At 40.5% G+C, this 25,602-nt stretch overlaps 1 protein-coding gene across 2 annotated transcripts; it reads right to left on the reverse strand.

Annotated features, from left to right (window-relative positions):
- Positions 1-11,526: 11,526 nt before the first annotated feature.
- Positions 11,527-24,413, reverse strand: LOC139330010 (desmoglein-2.1-like). 2 transcript variants are annotated; one of them, XM_070960724.1, is made up of 15 exons: positions 24,287-24,413; positions 21,884-22,012; positions 21,521-21,676; positions 21,164-21,305; positions 19,967-20,127; positions 18,897-19,031; positions 18,485-18,670; positions 17,020-17,230; positions 16,779-16,983; positions 16,259-16,401; positions 15,692-15,913; positions 15,156-15,398; positions 14,358-14,488; positions 13,921-14,226; positions 11,527-13,384 (listed from the first exon to the last, which is right to left on the reverse strand). In XM_070960724.1, exons 1-15 carry the CDS (start codon positions 24,329-24,331, stop codon positions 12,287-12,289), a joined length of 3,513 nt encoding a protein of 1,170 aa, XP_070816825.1. In that variant the 5' UTR covers positions 24,332-24,413; the 3' UTR covers positions 11,527-12,286. The 2 variants fall into 2 exon arrangements, with proteins under 2 accessions (XP_070816825.1, XP_070816823.1); XM_070960722.1 differs by having other exon boundaries at positions 16,779-17,230.
- Positions 24,414-25,602: the final 1,189 nt, after the last annotated feature.

Consider the following 25,602-nt stretch of genomic DNA (forward strand, 5'->3'; position numbering starts at 1 on the left):
GCTTACACACAATGCTGCACGTGAACGTTAATGCAGCTCTGGATTTATTAGAATGCTTAACAAGTCATCTGTCATTCTCTGAGGATTTGGCAGATTTAAACACATCACATCTTGCTATGTTCATGCCCTTGGAAGTCTCCACATACATACACCTCTGAAGACATGGTGATAGTGATTTTATTTTTTACAGTTTTACAAGGCAGTGTACAGCAGCACTAAAGACAGTTTCTTACCCTCTGGGCTGGACATTTTCTCAATATTTATGTATTTATGCATAAGAAGTTGAAAAGTTGAAGTCCAGGTTTTGGAATTCTTCAAATCTCTTGTGAAACACGTACCTTTACTCATGTGAACCAACTGTTTGGTTCTTGAAGTGGGTTTACCAAATTCTAAGGTTCACAAAAGCAGTGGAATATGTGAAAAAGGAGTGGATGAATGTTCATTCATTACTCATTAGCTTCAATGATTTTTGTAAATATCTGCTTATTCTGAATTTGATGAAACAACACGTTTCAAACAAGTTGGGACAGGAGCAACTAAAGAGTGGGAAAGTTGTGGAATGTTCGTAAAAGACCTGTTTGGAACATTCCACAGTGTAAACAAGTTCACTGGTAACAGGTGAGAGTAACATGAAAGGGGAATCCTTGAAAGGCTCAGTTGTTCATAAGCGATGATGGTGCGAGGTTCACCACTTTGTTAACACATGATTGGATAAGGAGATTAATGCATGTGTGCAGGAACACCCAAAATGTTGTAGGTAAATACAGGGTTGTAGAAGTGTTTTCTCTACTTTCTCTACTTTCATCAAATGTTCGAGGATTGAGGTAAAATGAGACTGAATAATGAGTTCATACAACATATCATGCTTCATGGATGTGTGTAAATGAAAAATGAGCAATATAATAATTTTTCACATCAAATATTTATCAAAAATATTGATGCATATGGACACTATTATGTTCAAAGGAAACTTAAGAAAGGAAAGTTTAAGCCATGGTTTAACTGCACTATAGCCTGAGTCCTAGTTTACAATGATGTGCACTTTGTAACTTTATTTTGCATCACCCTGTTTTGATCCCTTAGAAAGGGTTGTTGAAGGGGCTTTTTTGTAACCAAGCATTTATTTTTTGTCATCTGTTTACTGACAGTGTTAAATTGTGTGAGACTTGATTCATTTAAATGTGAATGACTGCTCAAAGTGAGAATGTTAGTGTGAAATATAACACTACACGTTGTTTTCAATAAAAAACATTTGCACAAAGCAAGCCTATCCACTTTTCCATGTTGATAACAGTATTACAATGATAATTAATGGGACATTTAGAATAGATAAAAATGTGCGATTAATTTAACTATGATATTCATGAGATTAATCGCGATTAAATATTATAATCGATTGACAACATTAATGTATGTGTATATATATGTGTGTGTGTGTGTGTGTGTGTGTGTGTGTGTGTGTGTGTGTGTATGTATGTATGTGTATGTGTATAGATAGATACGCTGGGGATCAATAAAGTATTTCTGATTCTGATTTATTTACCTCATGTAGAAACCTTCACATGATTATGTATGAGACTTTTCATGCTATAATTCAGAATTATAATGGTCACTGTTGCAGCAATGGGACAGCAACAGTGCTTTTGTGTTTTCTAATTTTTTTTTTGATAATGTGGGAATATGGGGAAGGTTAAATTTTGAATGTATTTTAAAGCCATTGTGAGAGTGTCTGTGTGTGTTGGTAGAGACCTTAGTGATATATGCCAGGTGGGAAAGCAGTGTAGGGTGTAGCAGTGTTGCAGTGTAAGCAGTGTGGGAAAGGAAGGTCAGGTCATGTATCACCCCTACTCCTGAATATGTGCTGCACTTGTCAGACTGCTTCTGTTGTCCATCAGCCTGCTGATGTTTGGTGAGGCTTATGGCAGTTTTGTTGTTTATGGATGGCAGTAATAATGAGAACCCTGCTTGTCTGATGCTCTACATTTCTACTTACACCTCAATCAGATGGGCTTTCATCTTGTTGTTTGGAGTTCATCACCACCAAGTGCTTACATATGGTGCATATAAGACCCGATATGATCAGCTAGTAATCTTATTTGAGATATATTTGTATTTTGATTTGATGTACACCATCTAGTTGGAGAAAAAGAAAAGCAACTAAATAAATAAAAGCTGTTGTTAAATGCCCTGTTCACATTAAAAAAGGTAAAGAAACAACAAACTATGATGACAGAACATACTGCCATATATCTTCCTTCCCCCCGCCCTGAGCACTTCTTCAATTAATGTGCTATAAACCTGGTCATCACTTCTGAAGTTTCAGAAAATCCCCCCCAAATAACTGGGATGTAATCAACTTAACTCTGAACAGTGAGGAAGCCTAACCCCTCACCCACTGTGGTCAGTGCTTCCTGTAACAGTATGTGACGGTTATTTAAAAGAAAAGCCAATGGAACAACTATATTAGGTCTTTGGTTGGATCAGGTTTTGGTTTAGGATGTAAACAAATCCTACTCATCCCTCTCAAGTGACTAAACCTGACATGATGAAAAACTGCAGCAAAACATGACTGAATTCACACTCCATGTATATTTCTTGCCATTAGTATAAAAAATATGGAAAATTTCTTTCCCTTTTAAAGGCAGTTACAGCAGTTTAGCGGTTTATGATATTCTCTTTTGGTTAGATGATTTGCCAGCCCTGGTAAAAATTTTGCACTCTTTTGTTGAATGAGATGCTGACAAATAATAAATAATAAAAACATCCATCCATCCATCAATTTTCTATACTGCCTATCCCTTTCGAGGTTGCGGGGGGGCTGGAGCCTATCCCAGCTGTCAACGGGCGAGAGGCGGGGTACACCCTGGACCGGTTGCCAGTCGATCGCAGAGCAACACACAAGACAAACAACCATTCACGCTCACACTCACACCTAGGGGCAATTTAGTCACCAATCAACCTAATGAGCATGTTTTTGGTCTGTGGGAGGAAGCTGGAGTACCCAGAGTGAACCCACGCATGCACGGGAAGAACATGCAAACTTCACACAGAAAGGCCCCACCCGGGGATAGAATCGGCAACCGCACTACCTGCTTGCACCACTGTGCCACCCATAATAAAAACAAATAATAATAATAATAATAATAATAATAATAATAATAATAATAATAATAATAATAATCTCGAAGAATTTTTTTATGTGGCTGCCCTTAGAAGTGCCACCTAGAGGCTTTATTGTTCTCAACATAGTGAGAGTGAAGACATGAATCATTGCTTTTATTGGGCTAATCCCATATGATGTGCTGATGGTGTCACACCCAGAGAAAACTATGAGTAACTCTGAATTCAGTTCTCATCGACAATGCTCTGTTACTCTGTTACTTCTTTTCCGATTTGGCTTCTACTGATTTGTAGACAACAAGGGTCGGTTTGAAGACGTCCTGATATCCTGTTAGTGAAGATGTGGTTTTTAAGTTTGTAGTCTGTGTGCAGCACTTCAGCAGTATCGTGTCTCACCCTCCTGTATTGTGAAAAGATCTGTCACCTGCAGCAGACATCCAGAACCAAACACATCATCATCATATGCCATCATATAAGGCATAGATGATTTTGGGTTGAACAGTGGTAGCATGGATCAGTCAGCAGACAGGTGAAGACCACCATCGTTTTTGAACACGAGTGATCAAATCAATTTATTTATTTATTTTCAATTTTAATTTTGAGACTGGAGGTTATTTGCTATTTTTGCTTGAAGAATGATGTTAAGAGGTAAAGAGAAATTAAATCCAAGAGTTTTAGCTGGAAACTGTATATCTGTCTGGCTGGACCCAAGGATTTTTCTAACCTTAGCAAACAGAATGGACATACGACTATGACTGAACACTATGATTATGCATTGGTCAGTGTACTGTTGTACTTACAGTATTTGCCTTGAGGCCCTGCCTTGCCTGCTCATCTTCAGGAGGCTGGTAGAGACAATTGGGGAAAAGGGCATTGTCATGGGTGTGGACACTCTGGGTGCAGTTGTCTGCTGAACTCCACCTGGTCAAAACCTCCTCTCATGATACTCAGGTTGATGCTCAGCAGTGTAGGTGATTTGCCCATAAAACAGAACATAAGTCTGTTTTGACAATTGGAGTTTTATCCATGTTAATTTGTTCAAAGGTACCATGTTTATAGATGTTAAACAAGCAATCATTTTAGTCAAAACGAGATTCTTTCTGGAAACAGATGTTGAAGATAGCTTCTTCCCCCATTTCATAAAATGAAAGTCCATACGATAGCGCAGCTTCACATTTTTATTTATTTATTTATTTATTTATTGATCTGCACAGAAAAAGAGCTGGACAGAGTAATCAGATCTCAATTTGGAGACAGATGATGTAAATGAAGGTGTAAACGTATCCAGGTAAAATCATATCAAGGCACAATATGGAGATACAAGACTTGTTTTAAAGCAAGGTGTAAAGGAGGTCTATCATGACACCCTGAAGATTTGCCAATGGTGACAAGAGTTTTATTTTTATTTTTGACAATTTCCTTTAGTAAACATGGTACACTGTGACAAATATACAAAAACGTATTACTTATGTATCTGTTTTTGAATCCGCAGCATCAGTTCTTCCTGCAGTTCTTCACGTTTGTGTGCTTGTGTAATGGGTGTGACTTTGACGTGGCTGAAGGGACCATTTCCTGGTTCCGGTTCTGGATCTGACATCTCAACACTGCTACACTTCTCAATACAGATACTATTGGTGTTGTATGTGTTATAGGTCTTTGGACCACTCTTGGTCTCTCATTTTTCTGTTTGTGTCAAATGTATTTACCTTAACTGACAAGAGAGACAAATCTAACAGCATATGAGGTTTTAGTGAAACACCTTCCCAGGTCTGATCTCCTTCCATTTGCTATGTTTCTCTGCTGCTGCTTCGGTCTGATGCATCTGTAAATATCCCAGATGATGATTCAACCTCATTTCTCCAAAACCACATGAGAACTTAATGAAGAAATGTAAACTAATTTACATACAGCAACTTGAAATCAAAACAATAACGTGTTGCTGCTGTATTAATGAGGTTTGAGGTCCTGTGAGTGACATAGTTTTCATTTTTTTTATTTCAGACTCTAAGTTTTCAGTTCCAGTGGGAACTGAGATGGGAAGACGATCTGTGGCGCTGTGTAATTACAGAAGTTGACAGAAAACAGACAGACGGGGCGTGGTGTGGTGTGTCTGTCTGTGAGTCATGGTTCTGTGTGAGATAAACTGTTTTTTAAAATGTTTGCGATGTGTCAGTGCATGTCTGTTGGTGCCTTCAGCAATTTGACACGTGCACCCTCAAGAGATTTCACTGGGCAAAACACAGATGGTGCCTGGGTGGGGCAGATAAAAACACAGAAACTTCTGATCAGACAGATTCACATTATTGTTAGTGTTTAATGCATATGCTTGCTTTTCTAAGCAAGCATATGCATTAAAGAAAAGTTCGGTAAACTGCAATCAGCTGAAAGGAGGGACTCGAGCAATGGCTCATTTATCCAAACAAAGTGATTAATGCACTCCATATGCACTGTGAGCACCCTACCTGTTCAGCTGGCACATTTCACCTTCGATTAGAAAAAGTTCAGCGATGACCAGAAATGTTTTGCACACCACTGAAGCTTTTTCTCTGCTGTCCAATGGAAAAACATCCTGGTACATTCCATTCCATTCCATTCCATTCCATTCCATTCCATTCAATTCAATTCAATTCAATTCAATTCAATTCAATTCAATTCAATTCGTATAGCGCCAAATCACAACAGAAGTTGTCTCAGGACACTTTCCACATAGAGCTGGTACAGACCAAGCTCTTTTATCTACAAAGAAACCAACAATTCCCTCATGAGCAAGCACTTGGCGACAGTGGTGAGGAAAAACTTCCTTTTAACAGGCAGAAACCTTGAGCAGAACCAGACTTTGGGTGGGCGGCCATCTGCCTCGACCGGTTGGGTGAGAGAGGAAGAGCAAGAGAGGGAGAGTGAGACAGACAGACAGACAGACAGACAGACAGACAGACAGACAGACAGACAGACAGACAGACAGACAGACAGACAGACAGACAGAAATGCAGTCAGAGAGAGAGAGACAGAGACAGAGAGACAGACATGCAGTCACAGTAACAGTGACAGTGGATGTAATAATAGCAGTAGCAGTTGCAGTGGATGTCAGGCAGGGCCAAGGCAGGAGACGCAGCTGCAATCCACAATCCAGATTCAGCCACTGTCCATGGGAACCTGCAAGACGACAAAGCACAGAGACTCCGGGGAAGGAGCTAAGTTAGTAACACGCCGTGGTAGGACATGAAAGCGTGCAGATGGAGAGGGACAGAAGGACAGAGGAGCTCGGTGTATCTTTGGATGTCCCCCGACAGTCTAATCCTATAGCAGCATAACTAGGGGCTGGTCCAGGACCAGCCTGAGCCAGCCCTAACTATAAGCTTTATCAAAAAGGAAAGTTTTAAGCCTACTCTTAAATGTAGAGACAGTGTCTGCCTCCCGGACAAAGACTGGAAGATGGTTCCACAGGAGAGGAGCTTGATAGCTAAATGCTCTGACTCCTGTTCTGCTTTTTGAGACTTTAGGAACCATAAGTAGACCTGCATTCTGGGAACGCAGTGTTTGAGTAGGGCAATAAGGTACTATGAGCTCTTTAAGATAAGAAGGTGCCTGGCCACTTATGGCTTTGTAAGTAAGGAGGAGAATTTTAAACTCTATTCTAAACTTTACAGGGAGCCAGTGCAGAGTGGCGAGTATTGGAGAAATATGATCTCGCTTCCTGGTTTTCTTCAAAAGTCTTCAAAAGTGAACTGTCCAAAAGAAAGAAGAAGAAGAAATGTTAGTAATTCTTGTAGCTATATGAGTTATGGATGAAAACTACCACAACATAAACAACTAAAGACATGCTGGAAGGAACAGTAGTTTAGTCTTTGAATTAGTTTAAATAGTAGTTTTTTGTCTGAATGTAGCTCCTGTTTGCTGACTGCAGTACCAGAAATGATGGGAGACAGCTCATGAAGTGATCCATATTGAAAAAGAAGTGGTTGAACAACACAAAACAACCTAACAAGACTAATAATCTGGAGCAACTCTACCAGCTCTGAGACTGTTCATCCGCAGTAGTGCTTTGAGCTAAATGCCAGAATCAGACTAGCAACACATAATTCCATTTGGAATCTCCAGGCAATCTGCTAGCACAGGCCAATTGATCCTTGGATCTGTTAGCTACCCTGCATCAGCTAGACATTTCCTTTAGAACTTGTTTTGATTATTTGAAAGATCCTGTTATTCACATACAAAGCTCTTAATGGCATAGCACCTTCTTACATTTCAGACCTTTTTAACTCCTTATCAACCAGTGAGAGCCCTTAGGTCCTCTGATGATGGTAATTTAACTGTTCCTGAAGTAGCCTACAAAACAAGTAGGGAAAATGCATTCCTGACTTGATACAATAAGGAATGTATAATAAAGTTAAAAGTGTCCTGTAGAGTGTTGTTGTAAATAAACAAACATTCTATTTACATTCAGTGTTTCTTACCAAAACACATTGTATGCATCACTGGAGTCTCACAAACATGGATTCAATGAGAGCATTCTATTGAGATATGATACTGTACAAAACACTCACATTGAATAAACAGTCGTGCATAATATGATGCATACACAGTGGTGAATATCTTCCACCAAACACTGTCTAAAACATTTCTTGAAGATGGATTTCATTTTGTGTTGCGTTATGGGCAAAACCACCCAAATGTATGATGATCACATATGTTCAAAAAGAAAAGTCAGGTGGTGTGGTGTGATCAGTTTGGAGAAAAACACTGCTGCTTTCAGCTTGCTGAATCCACGAGTAAACTGAACATGGTGAACAAACATACACCTGCCTCTCATCTCTTTAATGTGACGTGATGGTGAAAAGATTTCAGTCAGTCTCTTTCAGCCCTAATGACTGATGAGGGTGGAGTGCTTCTATTCAGTGTGCTCAGGATGAAATCAGGTTCTACAGGAAACTGCTTTCTGTCATTCTGAAGCACCAGCATGAGCGCACACACACACACACACACACACACACACACACACACACACACACACACACACACACACACACACACACACACACACACACGTCCAGGAATGTTTACTAAGCAACCAACCTCCCCTGAAGGACAATCAGAAACACACCCTCAGCATCATGCAGGTGTTATGTGGTCATGTGGCTTTTAATTTGATGTACAACCCAGATTCTAAAAAAGTAAAACAGAATCTGTTTTTGACAGACAATAGTCAATAGAGAGCAGTACAGAAAGCAGTACAAAAACAATATAATTAATGTATTACCTCTGATTTAATTGATTTTGTAAATATACGCTTATGAATTTGAGGCCAAGTGAGTTGGAACAGGTGCAACAAAAGACTGGAAAAGTTATGGAATGGAAATATCATTACATCTCACCAAAGTAGAAATCACATAAACACATAATCTGGGCCATAGTACTGGGTCATTAACTAATCATAATTAATTTTTTGATGGGTCACATGAAACTCACCAGTCATGTTTATCACCATTGTCCTACTGTCTGGCAGAGACTGCTTTACATTTACAGTAGCTAATAGCACTGAATGTGTGTCACGTCCCCCTGCCATGCAGCTAGCAGTCCTATTAGCTGACTTTACCCAAACTGGGAGTTAACTGAACATTGCTGGAACAGGACTGAATAAAGCCTTCCAGAGAAGCAATAAATCATATAAAAGACAATAAAACATAATTAAGGTTTTAAGGCTTTTTGACCAGATCTCAGGTGGATCTGGTCAACCCACTAGGAGGAGCATATTAAAGTACAAAACGTTCCTATTGCCAGTAGGTGTTGCTATAACTAAATATTGCCATATACTGTACATGTGTTCAAGCCTGGACTATAATCAAACATTTTGAGTCTGTGGCAGATTTGACCATGTACAGTCAAGTAACAAACCACTTAATCTTTTGTAGTAAAACATATTCGATATTTGACGCTGTTTGATCCAAACTCAGAACCATTAACACTTTTTAATCCTTGAGGTGTTCTGTATACTGTATGTTGGCCAAGTTTTGAGGTGGATCAGTTTAACCTCCCAGGAGGAGTTTGTTAATGTATGACCCCTTTAATGGCAAAAAACACACAAAAGTAAAATTGGCTGACTTCCTCTTGGGTTTAGGTCGAGCAGCAGGAAACTTTTTTCAAGTCTTGGGATGTTGCATATTCATACCAAATGTACAATTAGATCAAATATACCATGAGGACAACTGTTAAAAATTTGTAGGGAGCACTATCAAGCCATTTTGCCTCACCCAGTCCTGAAACTCATATTAAATATCAGTTTTCACCACTTCTGATATGTGTGCAAGTTTATGAGATTTTTCGAGCATCTCTAACCCTTCAATAACAACTTCATGCTTCATGGTGAAACACCGGAATTAGCATGCCACCACGGGAATGCTGTTTGATTAAAACCCACAACTTCCACAACAAAGCATCATCAAGTTCTGAAAGCTTTTCTGACATCATTTGAAGTGAATCTGGTCAACCTGCCAAGCAGAGTACATCAAAGTATAGAAACTGTCATGGTTGTAGATGGTGAAATGACTATGACTGAATACTGGTATGTAGATGTCCTCAGGCCTATATAAAGAGACCTGATTCATCACACCGAGTCTATAATTCTTCAGAGAATTAGCAACTCTCAACAAGCAACAAGGAGAATTTCCCTTACAATGGAGCACTGCTGGAAAAACAATTGCTTTTATGGATACTGTACATACCACTACAAAATTAAAAGACTGAAGTTCTTGTAGTTTTGTCCCTATCTCAAATAATAAAAGAGATGAAAGTTGTTTCTTGCATTTCTATTCACCTTCAAAAATGACGCAGCATCAAAACTTGACTCGTCTGAACTTCCTAATAGCAAATTTGAATTCAAATTGGATTGTGGAAGTTGTGGAATAAGCTAAGGAGTCCCTTGCTCAGAACCATGGCTAAAGTCAGACGCAGTAGCCTGCTTATGCTGGCAGAAATAGAGTTCATGTTCATGTATATGAAACATCTTATGTGTAAGAGATAATCAAAATGAACGTTACAATGCAACCTCTCTGACAACCTGCACTATTTAAAGTTATCCAGATACTGATCTTATGACATTTACAGCGTAGGTTATCAGTGAAGTTGTGTTTGCTAACTATACGTAGCACGCTAGCAAAGTAAAAGTCGCTAGTTAGCCATAGCTTAGTGACAGCAATGACATGTCCAATGTTAGGTGATGCACAATACTAACTTTATTTCATTTGACACTTTAATGGCTGAGATGAGAGGACTTGCCTTAATATTTGGCTTTCTTTTTATCTTCTTTCTTTTTTCGTTTTCGACCCTGTGCATCAAAGGATTTAGACTGCTTCATTTTGGGAATCAACCTAGGTGGTGAAGCTTGATCAAGGCAGCAGCTGAGCACTTGCCTAATGTAATGCAACACAACTAGAGCGTGCACACAAACTACCCCCGCCCCCAAGTAGTCTGCGGTGACAAGTAAACATGCGGCTGAGGGGCGCCCTATGATAGTCATGTTTAATAAAAGTGTTTTATTTCGTTTGTCGTTCTAATTCCATGAGTAAGGGTTAAGTGCGACAAAAAGCAAGGGCGGCACTAGAGGGCGCCCCCAACACGTTTGTCGCCCTTGGCAATCGCCTAGATCGCCTACAGCAATCGCCAGCCCTGACCACGTGGTTTGAAACATAGAACCACATTGGAAGATGCCCATGGAAACTGTTTGGAAAAGGGCAGGCACTTTCAAAACATACTTGGCATGTGATCGGACAAAGCATCCATCTAATCACTGCCACAGGCTATCACAGGTTTAATCTTAAACCAATCAGATCAATGAACCATATGATGTTATAGAAGTCTTGCCAACGTCACTGGAAAGAACAACAAAAGCATCTTTTCCATGGAGAAAAGCCTTTGGTGCTGCTCTTTGCTCTTCTTTCTTTCAATGAAGAAATAATCTCCCTTTCTCATATAAGTGATGCCATAGCAGCATCTATGCTAACCTCCTATGGTGTGGTTAAAAACAAAAACAAAAACAAAACAATGCCCGCCCGTACCTGTCAGCAGTTCATCATAGGAGACTAATTGGTCTGCATCTCTGTGGTTCACAAACACATAACTTGTAGCCTGACAAGGTAGATTCTTGACTCGCAATGATCTTGTGTGATCTTGCAAATCCAGTTGCCTTGCAAGGTAATGCAACAAAAGATTAATCGACAATACTGACTATAAATGGTTAAAATGAGTCTCCCTGTCTTGTGCTGCTATTTGAAACTAGGAGGATAGAGGCCCATTAATGATGACAGCTGCTGGGAGTGACATTTATAGCAATGTAATCCACCACAAATTCTTATAATTATCTACAAAATCTAATGTTCAAAAATGAGTCTTTTTTGTATATTTGTTTTTATTAACAAACAGACAGCATTTAACTGTATAAGAGATAATGCAAGGCAACAGAACAGGACACTACATAAAACATAATGAAGATGTACTAATTGTATATTTAACGTGATTCTGTGTGACATTCTGATGTCACAGATAGGAGAAGACAAGAAAGGCCATAAAAAAATACAAAAAATATTCATATGTAAGACACTTAAAAAAAACATTGTGGAGAAGGGAGTGTCTGTATATAGCTGTGCTGCAGTGCTTTATGCCAAGCCAAATCCATAGCAGTAGAGGTGTGGAGCAAGGTAAAGTCACTTGATAGGTCAGCTGGGATTGTTTGGACTGTCAGCATGCCATTATTATTCCATTTTATTGCTAACATTTAATTTACTTAAACTTAAAAGGATGTTTTTCCTTGCCACTGTTGCCAAGTGCTTGCTCATGAGGGAATTGTTGGGTCCAGAGACAACTTCTGTTGTGATTTGACACTATATAAATAAAACTGAGTGGAATTGAATTTCCCCTCTTCTTTCTTTGGAGTAATGTCTGTACTGTAATGTTGCCAAATCATTGGGAGGGCACTGTTGGAAGGAAATCTGGAATTTATTTTTGAGAATTCCATTGTCAAATTTAAAGAAAGGAGCAGAGGGAACTTGACCACTTTCCATTAGCTTTCTTGTATTAGTTGAGTCCCACAAGCATCCCATCACCACCTGGACCAGGCCAGAGGAACAGTCTTATTGGCATCACAGAAAATGTTCTTTGTTGTCCTGACAATCTGTCATTCAGTGGTCTTCTTGGTCTCCTGCATCATCACCTTGCGTTGGGTGGGGGATGTGCTCACTGTGGTGGTAGATGAACCCAATACGATGCTCTGAGAGCCAGTGGATGTGCTACCATTGTTGTGTAGGACTCTTTGAGATCCAGAGATACCACTCATCTGTGGCTGACCTTCTGCCTCCTGCACCAGCTGCCCTCCGCTGTTTATTGGCCCTCCGACCACCAGGACACTCTGAGATCCTGAAAGCCCTCCTCGCTGTAGAGTGGCCCCCTGAACGAGGCAGGTCTGGCTCCCTTTCAGCACTTTCATTGACCCTGCAGGGACCTTGCCCTCCACGACCATCATGGTCTGGGAGCCAGAGAGGTTGCCAGCGTTGATCATGTTGGCACCAGCCCCCTGGAGTCCACTACTCTCCACCAGCACCATCCCAGGGCCCTGGGCTTGTCCGCTGGACATCACTGTCTGTCCCTGTACAAGCACACCTTGGGCAGGTCTGGTCTGGGTGCCGTTAACCAGTACCATGCCCTGCAGGTTGGTGGCTGGTGCCTCAGCCAGCAGCATGGTGTTCTGAACCTGTGGCTGGACTACATAGTTAATTGGCTGCAGCACAGGGGTGGTGGTGTAGTAGACAGGCTGCTGCTGCTGTTGCAGGAGGAGCATCTGGCCTTGATTTACCATCCCTCTATTCGTTGTGGTCATCCCTTGTCTTACAGTGGCCGCACTTTCCTTCACCATCTGAGAATGCTCAGATGTCTCTCTGACCACAGTCTGCTGTGTTTTGGGCACAGTCAGCTGCAGCTGGGGTGGTGGGGGCAACTGTTGGCCAGTCACCACACTTGATACTGAGCTCTGAGTGTTGACTGATGCAGTTGGTAGTGGAGTGAATGTATGTCTTACTTCAGCTGGGATCTTCTTGCCTCCACACACTTCTGCCAGGGTCCTGAACTTTGGTCCGAGGTCATCGAGGAACTGCAGATCATTATCAGACTCCAAGAGGCTGCAGCAGCCCACTGAGCCAGCAGAGGAGCCCTGGCCCTCGTAGTCATAAACCAGAAGACCATCCTTCACTCCAAGATTCTCGTTTCCACTGGACACTTTCTGTTGAAAGAAAATAAGGAAATCGTCAGCCCAGTTACCTTTTTTTTGTTGACACAGTCACTTTTTTTTCCTTATTCAATTTGTGATGCAAAAATGAATGCACTGTTCTCACCCAAATTAAACAAAATTCTCAAATTAGAAATAAAATAATTAGTATGTAGAAATACCAAAGGTATGTGCATGTTCATGTACTGAAACATCACAACCTAATTAGTTATTCTGGTGTAAAACAATGGTGGTGCTTAAGAGCACATTCTCATAAGCTGTCAGTATGTCCATTAAGTGAGTTAGTGAGTTCAAACGGCTCTTAAAGTTCTAAAGTAAAGGTCAAACTAAACTTTTGTTTTAATTGACGAGTACAGAGCTGTTATGGCAAAGAAATTTGCAACTGAGCATTTCCAGCTATGCCTCTTTCACTCAGTTTGATATGTTTTTTCCAACATTCCAACCTCATCACAATAATTATGTCCTGGACTACAAAAGCCTGCTGTGGGTTACAATATGTAAAAACTAGAAATATTTCAATGATTCCTCACCTGAGAATAGTACTGTCCCAGGAAATGGTCTGGCAGAGCCATACCATCATAAAGTCCTCCACCTATTCTTGATTCTCCGGCTTCAAACCCAGAGTAAAGGCCATTAATCATCCCCCATGTCCCTTCTCGGTGGCCACTTGAAAAACCATCTGCATACATGCCCCCATTCATCCCATCGATGGAAGTGACAGATTTCTTGATATCCAAACCTGCCATTGGCGGCATTGCTGAAAAATCGTTAGCCATGCCCATATCCATCATCACACCTCCATCCATTTGTGTTGGCATGTTCAGTAGTGGCACCTCCTATCACAGTCCAGTGATCCAAATGTTAGAACAGAGTCAACAGTCATCTTAACAGCAACTGTCCAGTATGTATTGCAACACTTCTGCCCTCAACAGTAGTGGTCATGTTAATATAAATATGTTGGTCTTACCGTGTTCTCACCCTGGCCTTCAGTGCGGTAGTTAATGAGGTGTGACTTGGTGTCGAAAGGCATCTCAGTAAAGCCCCCTGGCAGACCCCCAGCCCCCCCACATTGGCAGAAGAGCAGCAACAGAGGAATGACTGTAAAAACAACAGCAAAGTTTGAGTCTAACTTAATGACTCCAGAGTGTGATGCAGGGACTGCATTGCTGGGGTGGTCCTGCCAAAAGTAGGTGCAGTTTCAGTTTATGTGGCACACATATAATGTGGTTATATGTTCTCTTGTAACAGGCCACCATATAGTTCTTTATTAACAAGACTAGGTCTTTCTATAACCACTCTGCTGTAAGTTACATGATTTATAATTTTTATTTCTATTTTATTTGCATTTTTTGACTTGTCTGACAGTCTGGCTATGAGTGCGTTGTCAGATTTGGTGACTCCCACCTGCTGGTCAGAACAAAACTGAGGCCATGAGAAACTGTTATTGGATTCATATTCCCACCACACCTATTCCTATTGCTTCCTTGTGGCTGGTGGAGCATTTAAAATCACCTGAAAACTTATTTTCTCACTTATTTTCATAGTCAATCACTGTTCTTGTGCCAAAGTTAACAACAGTTGTGGTCATTTTAGAGAAAAGACACATCACCTGGTTTTGGTCTTAGTTTTGATTCATTTGCTCTGGCTTTGTCTTTTGTTTAGATTGGACTTAACCTCAACTCAGCCTGTCTTGGGATTATATTGAGTAATGCCAACATGTCAGGTCTCACATGATTTTTCATGAGAATGAACATATCATACTTACGTAGTAAGAGCAGCAGGCCCAGGAATAGCAGTCCGATGCCTGCAGGTCCCAAAAATGCTCCTTTGCTGGTCTGACCATTGCTGCCTTGTTTTCCACACAGAACTCCATCCTCACAGGTACAAACTTGGACCTTCACTTTCTGTGGTTCTGGACAGGCATGGCCCTGCTGGTCCTTCACCACAAATTCCACCTCATAGACATCAGGCCACATGGACTCCTGGGCCCTCAGGATAGCTGCAGTGTCTACAAGTAATAAGAAAATATAAAATTAAAATAAATAAATAAATAATAATAATTATATATATATATATATATATATATATATATATATATATATATATATATATATATATATATATATATATATATATATATGAAAAGGGTAGAAAATCACATTAGAATCTTAAAAGGTTCCACACATTCTGGTAGTCCACTAGTCCATACCAAAAATCCTAGTTAGAAAAATCTTAGTGCTAGTTTTATTATTTAATATCTGTCTACCATTACTTCAAAATTATTGGAAGTATTCTCCTCACCATTGAGATGCTCCACCTTCCATTTGCCTTTAGTACCCTCTGGGACAATTTCAAAGTTAAAAGGAGGTCCATTTGGGAATAAATCTTCATCTTTAGCATTCACAATAACAGAATCATCTGTGACACACATGGTCTGGATGTCTCTGGTCAGGGTAGGGCAATGGTCATTAAAATCTTGCACCTGGATGGCTATGGTGCCGGTGACTGTTTTAGCAGGCATGTCTGTGTTGGGAAAACAGAAATAAGAAGAGATCATTAAACATTTCCTTTGTTTTTACACAGTTCTTCAGGGACAAGTTCATAGACAAACATTTCAAAGTGTGCTTAACTGTCATGACCTGGGCTTGTTCTGCTGTTGCTTCTGTTTTATTTATATTTTTTTCCAGTTTCTATGTTAGTTGGAAAGATGCTCTTATAAGAGCTTGGTACTTTTGAGTACTTAGCTGTCCTAATCCGACAGCAACGGTTGGCAGCCTCGAACAATGTTGTCAAGCCTGCACATTTCACAGCTGGCTTTGGTCATCAACAAAGTGTCATTTTCAGTAGACAGATGAGCAAAGAATGTACCTTCTGTAATGCACAGCACTTTAGCAGTATATGTCCCATTGACCAGGAATTCAGATTCTCTGTCAGGAATCTTGTTAAGTTTGATCTCAGCCGTCTTTGGATCGATGGTTAGCCAGTTGTCAGGGTCTGAACCTTTGGCGTACCTACAGCAGAAATAAGCTGTGTTGTTATCAGTGAATGTAGGAATTTAAGCAGTCATTGTTCTATTTCATACAGTCTTTGCCCTCTAAGATCTGTCACTATTGGGTTTATGCGTATGCATAGTCATGAAGATCATCTTTCCTGCCACTGTACACTGTACAGTTGCCTCTCTTAGTTCCTTATATACAGTATTTAAGAAAAGAAAATGTAACACCTGCTGGTTTGTTTATGTTCATACTGTTAGCAACCATGTTAAGGTTGTGTTAACTTATAGGTCTTAGAGGGCAACGCTTGTACTCACAGAGTCTGGAGTTACAATATGTAACTGATATTTTAACTGCTGAGGCTTTCATGTGCATGTGTTTGCGTATGCACTGACCTGACATTCTCAGCTGGTTTTCCAGTGTCTCCGTCTATTGCAGGGTAGTGGGCAATAATTTCATTAATGTTGACAGAGTTGCCTCCCTCTGAGATGGGAATGGCTTTGACTTTGGGATTAAAACCTGGCCCCTCAGGCTGGTTCTTCACCTTGATTTTGATTGGATAGGTTTTGCCCCCACTTTGCCATGATGATCCTCCAGATCCTCCTCCCGCACCAGCACCACTCGCACCACTCGCACCACTTGCACCACTCGCACCACTTGCACCACTTGCACCACTCGCACCACTTGCACCACCTCCTCCACCTCCTCCACCTGCTCCACTTGGTCCCCCTGCTCCACCTCCAAAACCTGCACCAGCTTGATTTGCCGGGGATCCATTGTATGGTGGAGCCTTGTTTCTCACAGCTAGTCCTAGTTCAAGGTCTTTCACGTCCTCATAATCCACAGCCTGTGAAATGACACACATAAACACAGTGAACGCAAATTATGATTGATGTTTATGTCTATACAGGCTAATAAAGTTCAGTAGAAATGCTGATGCTGTGTTTTATGTACATTCATAATGTTAAACTCACATGCCTGGGATAAGCTTGCAAATTATAGTTTAAGTTATGGGAACACTGAAGTTTTTGTTTTGATAAATTGAATCTGGGTCATTGGAGATGAATTAGTATTTGTAAACCTATTTCTCTGAATGTACTGAAAATTCAGAGTGCTTGATAATCTGCCCTGATCTATCAGAAAATAGCCTCGTGACTTGACATCTGAGGCCTTTTATGTCTGAAAGACAGCCCTGAATGCATCTAAAATCCTAAAATTCCCTATCTCAGGCATATATTGTATAGAAATCAATATACTGATCAATATGATGATCGATTAATACCATAGATAAAGATATTTATGTATATATGTAGGAAGAATTTATGTTGTGAGGTCGCTTGGTAGAAGTGCAGGAGATTAGTGTGCCTTGTTCGTCAAAGCTGTAACACTGCAGTGGTTCAGTGAGTGACTCTGATATTAGCACTGCACAGAGAAGGAGTGCTTTGGCTATTAGCTTTAGCTCTGGCCCTGTCTTTTTCATTATTTTTATTTGTATTTTATACTTATTATATAGTGTTTTAAGGTTACTGCAGTTGGTTGGTGTGTTGTGCTTAAGCTGCAGAGTAGCAGACTGAGTTAACAATGTAAAGCCCTCAGCTATTAGTTCATTTTCTCTAAGTATGAGCACATGTCTTTGTCTGGTCTGTCTTCAGTTGTATAATTTCCTTTGAGCAACTATGTTCTGTATGTTTACGTAGGTATACATGGTTTCATGAATAAAGGGCAGTTCATCATCACTGAGTTCCCAACATCACGGCTGGTGATGTTGTGTGGCATACATACTGTGTGTATAGTGTGCAGCGGGTGACTTCGCATTCACAGTTGTGATTAATTTGTTGTAATGGCTCTGACATGAGGCAGTCACATGATCTAATCAAATGGCTCCAGGTTCACCTTCATTTAAAATGCCATGTTTACATATGTAAACATTCTTTTTCTGAGTCATTCCTTCTTATTTCTAGTCATTTCTACACCTACTCTTTTCATGATGGGAAAGTTACTTTTTTAATTATTTGACGCATGATCTCTGCATTTTCCACATTTATTCCACAAAAGACCAGGAAACCATCACGACACTGCTGTGTTGCTCATTTCGCAGTACCTTGTCGAGCATTAGGATGCCCTCGTTGGTTTTCGGGTCTGTTTTAATGCTGAAGTACCCCGCCTCGTTGCCTTTGACAATGTCAAACTCAGTTTTCCAGTTGTCTGTGTCCTTCAGGTCCAGGTCCTCTGCTTTGATTCTCATCACCTCCACACCATATTTGTTCTCCTCAATGCTCCCCTCATACTGCAATTGAAACACATTAGTAAATGAAAGTAACAGGGTTCATTTCTGCAATGTTTGCTTTAACAACACATTTGTTGATTAGCATTTCTTTGATTGTAATCTGTGAAATCAACATGTCAATATTTCCAACTTTATTTTTCATCAAAAGAAAACATGGAAACCACGCAACTCTGAAAACCCTATGGAAACCATTTCCACTAGCACCAATATGAGAAGATAAAACTACCTGCTCTTTTTCCAGTGTGGGAGGGTTGTCATTCACATCTAGGACCCTAATGGTAACAGTGCCGGTTCCAGTATTTCCCTGTGGTTTGCCATATAAGTCTTGACCTTTCACCGTCAGAGTGTACAGATCCACTTTCTGAAAGTAGAAAACATTTGAAAAACATAAATAAAGGGTAAACTTTAAGTGAACTTTGATTAATAGGTGCATCTTGGATAAGACAGAATGTTATTTACAGCAATTATAGGATTCACAGCCACAAAAGTCAGTCAGAGTTGGAGCAGGGGCTCAGGGCTTTGCTATATGGTTCAGGCAAATGCCCAGAATGATTAAGTCAGATAGAAAACTATTAAGTGACAGAAAGTACAGGCATGCATGTTTTTGGTTCATTAAATAACACAATATATGTGACAAGACATCCTGTGGGGAAGATATTGAACTTCTTCTCCCTTCACTGCTACACAGCCCATATCATTCACATCTAAGTGTGAGCTTGTGAACTATGCCAGTAAATGATCTTAAACCAATTTGAGTCAACAAGCATAGTGCAGTTACTCCATACAGGATGACGAAGTAAGGGAAGGATCGTGAGCTGCTGTTGGTTTAAAGTTGGGGAACATTTGTGCCATTTTCTTCATAAACCGTTATGAATATTTGGAGCAGACTTTGTTGCCAGGGCTACAGTAACAGTGGGTTTAGACAGTGGTACATACTGTAGTGGTGTCTGAAAAGATACTCAGGTCACCAAGCTGTGTTGGTGATGACAAGAATAGTAAGAAGTAAATGGGCAAAGGGGAAGTACTCCACCCTGCTGTTACCATCTTGTCAACACCTTCTTAGCTGAATGTCATTGGTGATTGGGTTAGCTGACACCGATTAGCTGATGGAGTGTAAAATTTTAGTTCTTCGATTCTCTGTCTGGACATAAGCAACATTAAAAGTATTTGTCACTTTTCAACACACATCCATCATGATTTTATCCACGGAAAAAGTTCTGAAACACAGAGTCATTCAACTATTGTAAAGAAAAACCAAAAAAAAACAAAAACAAAACAACAATGTGTAGTCCATACCTCTCTGTCTAGGGTAGGCTTGTTGACATAGATGGTCCCATCTTTGCTCATGTAAAACATGCCATCAGGTGGATTCTGAGCAATGATGCTATAGGCTATCCGAGAGTTGTCATTTCTTATTTCATCAGCATCAGTTGCATTTACTTTCATTACTGAAGTACCTGTAAATGACATGACAATGACAAAGTATTAAATGGCGAACATTAAACATAATAGATAATGTAGGTACATACTACTATCCTCAGTCTGATGTGCTCAGATGACAGCAAACTGAATGCATTTCACCCTGCCGGATGTACTTGGTCAGGAGGAAAATTTAACATCATCCATGTTGATACTGTATGATGACTTACCCCATGGTTGAAAAAAGGATGTAAAATTGTCAACTTGAGGTGGTAGCTGCTATGCACTTTTGTATTTCCAATCAAGCTGTTTACGAAGCCATTTATATACTGTATGAACTTTACAAGGAATTTATTTTACTGATTTTGTGAGAATGAATGAAAAATTAAAAATGAAAATTCTGACTTTGGTTGTCATGCTGAACAGGAACTCCTGGAAATAATTAAAGGTCAAGTGAGTCATTCTGGAGAAAAATATATTTATAAATTGACATTTGCTGATATCTTGTCATGGTTTGCTAGCTGTCCATTCTATGTGCACTGAAAAACAATTCTGAGTTTGTAGACAGCACTGGCTCTGTAAATGGGAAACAAAGTAGCTAAGCCCAGACGACACAACACTATTCTAGCCAATCAGGAACAGATGGCATTCATGCTCAACCACAAGACAAGAGGAAGGGGCGGAGAGAAGTGGGAATGAGAGGGTTAGTAAAATTGGCATGCTACCATGTAACCTCACTGTGAAGAAGGAGAGATGCCGATATCAACAGTGTTTCTCCAGAATGACTCACCCCAGCTTTCAGAGGCTTGGTGTTTAGCAAAATGTAGATGCACTCCCTGATAAAGTTGTTCACACTGAAAAACAGTGAGTTAAAAATTGACACAGTATATAGCACCAACGCAATACTGTGTTTACTCAGTACAAACAGGGTATTTTGAGCCGGTGTGGGTGTTGATATGATAGAGATAATCTTGCATACACAAACCAAAATAATGTAGCCTTGTAGAATTACTATGCCATCATATAATAGTATAGACATCTGTGACAATTGTACACAAAAATAGAAACACTAACCTGCAGGACTGAGTTCATTCACCTCCCCGACCTGGTTTTTTGCAAAGACTGGAGAGTTGTCATTTGCATCTATAACCTTGATTCGTATGTCGATGTGATTCTCTGCTAGTGTGCCATTTCTGTACCTAGCAACACCTGACAGCTGAAATAGAAAACTCAAATATTGTCATCTTCATCTATCATATGTCTTAGCAGGTGCATTTACAAACATAGATAGCCTGTCACAGTGTAGCAAATGGCTGCCAGATGCCTCAGTATTAATTGTGAAAAGCAGCAATTACTGAATCTTAGCAAAGGAAAAGTGACATCAAAGTCACAAAGTTTAATAGAATAGGACAGAATCTGCTATGTACTCACATTGTACATAGGGATGACCTCCCTATCAAGCAACTGGGTCACACGAATTAGTCCAGTTTCAGCATCAACCACAAACACATGGAAGGGATACTTGTTTGCACCAATACCCTCAAGAGAGTAGACAACATCAGCCTGAGATGAAAAATCTGAACGAATCTGAAACAAAAAGCAGAGAACCTTATTGACTTATTATTTCTTTGTTTAAAAAAAAAAAAAGGAATAATAAAAATTAATAAATAAAACAAAAATATTTTCAGAGGTACTAATTCTCAGTGCAGGGCAACTGGAGCACAAATCCAACCAGATGACTTTATCTACCATCTTACACCATCTTACAAAGAGAATTAGAGATCGGTAACTCACCTTAGCAACAAATTCCTTCTGAGTATAGTCTACATTTTCCACCAGTTCCTTTGGAGGGATAATCCATTCTCTTCTTTTTCTGACCAGATTGTCTGCAGACTTGGCCTTGACCACAGCAACAGCCTGGAGCTGTAATACAACCAATGTACTGGAATTACTTCACAATCAACCCTTACCTGACAGACTGATCTATGGTCCAAACATATCCAAAGTCAGTACACGCACACAGTAACTCATTAACTGAAATAGTTCAGCAGATATAAGAGTGAGAGGGCGCAACATCAAATGTCTAACAAAAAATGGGCATGCGCCCCTATTTTTTGTGCATGGTATTGTTTGTACCTTGTGAATCTGTGCGTGAGTGCGTGCGTGCGTGCGTGCGTGCGTGCGTGCGTGCGTGCGTGCGTGCGTGCGTGCGTGCGTGTATGCATGCGTGCATGCGTGCATGCGTGCGTGCGTGCGTGCGTGCGTGTGCAAAATGTGGTCCTGGAGACACATATTGTAGAGGGAACTACCACAGAGGCAGCTTTGAGGACTTTTCCATGTCTCTCTGTGGACAGATTTTGTCACCTTGATAAGGTCACAAGCGTTCAAGATACTGTCACAAAAATCTCAAATGTGCACTTGAGGTTAAAATGAAGGCTGAGTTTGACGATGGGTGTGGTGAGCAACAGCGCTGGAAGTAAGGGAGTAGGATGTAAGGCAGGGGCTATTGCCCCCCTGCCAGCTTTACACCACTGGCCCACATTTGTTTTAAGTTTAAGTATCCCAGTTTCAACCATATCCCTCAACACAAAGACTATAAGTAAAAATAGAATTACCACCTTTCTGTTGTATACCTCCGCCAACCAGTCAAGTTACAGTTTACATCCATGTCTGTCCACACTCATATATATAGTGAAGATGGCAAATCAGCAAATCCAGTGAGCTTGTGATGGACTACGGTGCTTCAAAGATGGATGTTCATGTCAATATGCCTGACCATACATACATACAAGGAATGTAGAACATTAAACACAATTAGCCGTGAATGTAGAATGTACCAATGTGGGGAAGAGACTGTTGAAGGGATTGAATTGGTTGATTGGCAAGAACATAAATATCAAATGTCCATCAAGTGAAAACTTTTCATGTGTCCTGTGGAACCATCTCTACTGTGAGATCATGGTTGGAGTAGTAGATGTTGACAACATGTGTGAGGACTTCAGTACACACTCTGTTACAGTAGATGTTAAAATACATGCTTCAGGACTGGGAGTTTATTTAAGATGGTGGCTCTGAAGCCATTTTGACTTGAGTTTGTTGCCATCCCAGATATCAAAACAGTCAGAAATACAACATACCTCATTTATGCTATCGAAACATAGTGGCTGATTCAAGTGTTTGTCATATTTGGCTGCATAGTTACAGCAATGCAGCACATTCACTCAGACTGAACTCAACTCACTCATTAGGACAGAAGGAAGCAAACGCTCATTGGCTTAGTTTATCACAGCGCATTGAGCAACAAAGCTACTGTGACAGGTTAGCCTGGTATCTGAACTTTTGATAAATGACCATGTTTGGCCACAGAATACTCAGTTATGAACTGGAATCTGTGAAATGCTTTGTTCAATCCAAATGAAACATGCTTTAAAAAGATCACAGTATAACAGAAGTCATTAATCATTTTCTGACAAGTAATCAATTACTGATGCTCCCAGCAAGACGTTTCTTTTTCTATTTCAAGCATTAGTTACTTCTTAGGTTCTGAAGATGTCTCTCCACTGCATAATGTGTCATTTGTGATATTGCAAGAAGTCATAAATTATAAGAAACATTTACAATGCTTTTTTAACAAGCCAACACTGATCATTTCCTAATAATAAGTTTATGATTAAGTACAAAGCAAATGTAAAGAAGCATAAGAAAGATGTGTATAGAATATCAAAGTGGAATATATGAAATGATCTTGCTCCAGAGTTTGGATTACACAGCAGGACCAATGGTCTGACAAAGCACACCAACTCATGTTTGGGTTAATACCAAGTTAAGGATGAGAAACGATGCCATTTATCAGTCTGACAGTAAAGCACACATCTGTGTTGCCATGGCAGCCAGGCATTTGCTCAGGTCAACATGAACAAGATAATTAGCCTAAAATGTGAGGGAGGAAATTCACCTACACACAATGTTCTGTCTGAAGAATTTAAGGAACGGATTCTTTATCAGAATGGCTTAATCTTGTTCAAAGCAAGTCTGACTGTTTGTGTAAATTTAGAACTTCTAATACTATTTTTTAAAAACTTTAATTTCAAGTTCAGACCATCATAGAAACTGAACGGACAATCTGGGAGCGCTGCCAATTAACGCAGCTGTTCAAAAACATTTCAGTGTGGAACAGCAGAAAACCTCTTTACTCACCACAAACAGCAAACACACAAACACGGGCCGAGAGATCCGAATCATGACGGAAGAGAAGCCGCAGAGTCCGCGTCAAGGGAGCAGCTAGAGTCCCGATGAGCGCTGGAGAGTTCCTGATAGACAGAGAGGCGAGGAGGAGGCTTATGAAAGAGGATCTACCACACACATACACACCCCCAGGACAAGGACACGGCGAGGTGTGTGTGTGTGTGTGTGTGTGTGTGTGTGTGTGTGTGAGAGAGAGAGAGAGAGAGAGAGAGAGAGAGAGAGAGAGAGAGAGAGAGGGAGGCGAGCCACCACTGGCTTCTATCTTCCACAGTTTGGCCCCTCAGTATTAATAAATAGTGAGAAACAAATGACCGCACTGTTCATGAGTCTGTGAGCCTCATGGCTCTTTGATCCGGTAAGGATGTGGATTTGTTAGGTGAATTAGTGAGACATGCCAGTGAGTCACCATGAACAAATACGTTACCTGCGGCTGGGAACATCGCATCTAATCCGACTTTATTAACATTAGATTTGGGTGTAGAATACAGACTGGTCCATGAGGAGCCTCCCCACGCACCACAGCGACGAGAGTCAGGGGACGCAGGCCGCAGGTGTGATATACTAACAGTGGGCCGAGGCTATAGTAATGTGTCGGTGGCGAACGAAACGGCTCTTAGAGCCGGCTCTTTGAAGTGAACGATCGGAGCCGCTTTGGCGTTTTTCTTGTTTTTTGTTTTTTTTTTCTCGACTTTTTTTCTGTTTTCAAGTCGCACGTGATTGGTCAACTACATGATGTGTGGTGGCTTCTGTGTGTACGCACTGAGCAAGAGGGGGAGGAGCGGGGGTTACAGACACAGCGCGTGCTCGCGCGCGTACACACACACACACACACACACACACACACACAAACAGAGCCGCGACAGAGGCGAAACTCTGGAAAGGTGAGAAAATGAGTGACCGCAGGAAATGCAGTAAAATTAGATATAAAGTATGTTTTGTACATTAGTAATCAATTATACACACAATTTTACATTATTTTGGTAATAAATTAATTTAAGCAACAAAAAATCCACTTGGGAGCCAAAAGAGCCGGCTCTTTTAAGAGAGCCGTAATTCCCATCACTACGAGGCTATACAGTGTGTGGTGAGGGGAGTCAGAGCAGTGGGGGGTTATATGTTTTATTTCTTTTTGCTGGTGGGAGGGTCCTTCTGTTAGAAAGAGGGTTTATTAATGCTGGACCATAAAGCTTATGTCCTTTAACCATATTGTATGCTAACGGTAAAACACTGAAGCTGCAATAAAATAAGTACTTAGGAGTGATTACTTC

Source organism: Chaetodon trifascialis, chromosome 4, assembly GCF_039877785.1.
Source record: "Chaetodon trifascialis isolate fChaTrf1 chromosome 4, fChaTrf1.hap1, whole genome shotgun sequence".
Taxonomy (NCBI): Eukaryota; Metazoa; Chordata; class Actinopteri; order Chaetodontiformes; family Chaetodontidae; genus Chaetodon; species Chaetodon trifascialis.

Bases quoted from the DNA above. Each gene is read 5' to 3' on its own strand.
- LOC139330010 (XM_070960722.1), bottom strand. From the start codon at position 24,331: ATGATTCGGATCTCTCGGCCCGTGTTTGTGTGTTTGCTGTTTGTG. The intron at 17,231-18,484 runs GTACTGCGAAAT...GTCATTTCACAG, and splicing joins GCATCCTAATGCTCGACAAG to GCTGTGGATTATGAGGACGT. The intron at 13,385-13,920 runs GTGAGGAATCAT...TTCTTTCAACAG, and splicing joins TGGGACAGTACTATTCTCAG to AAAGTGTCCAGTGGAAACGA.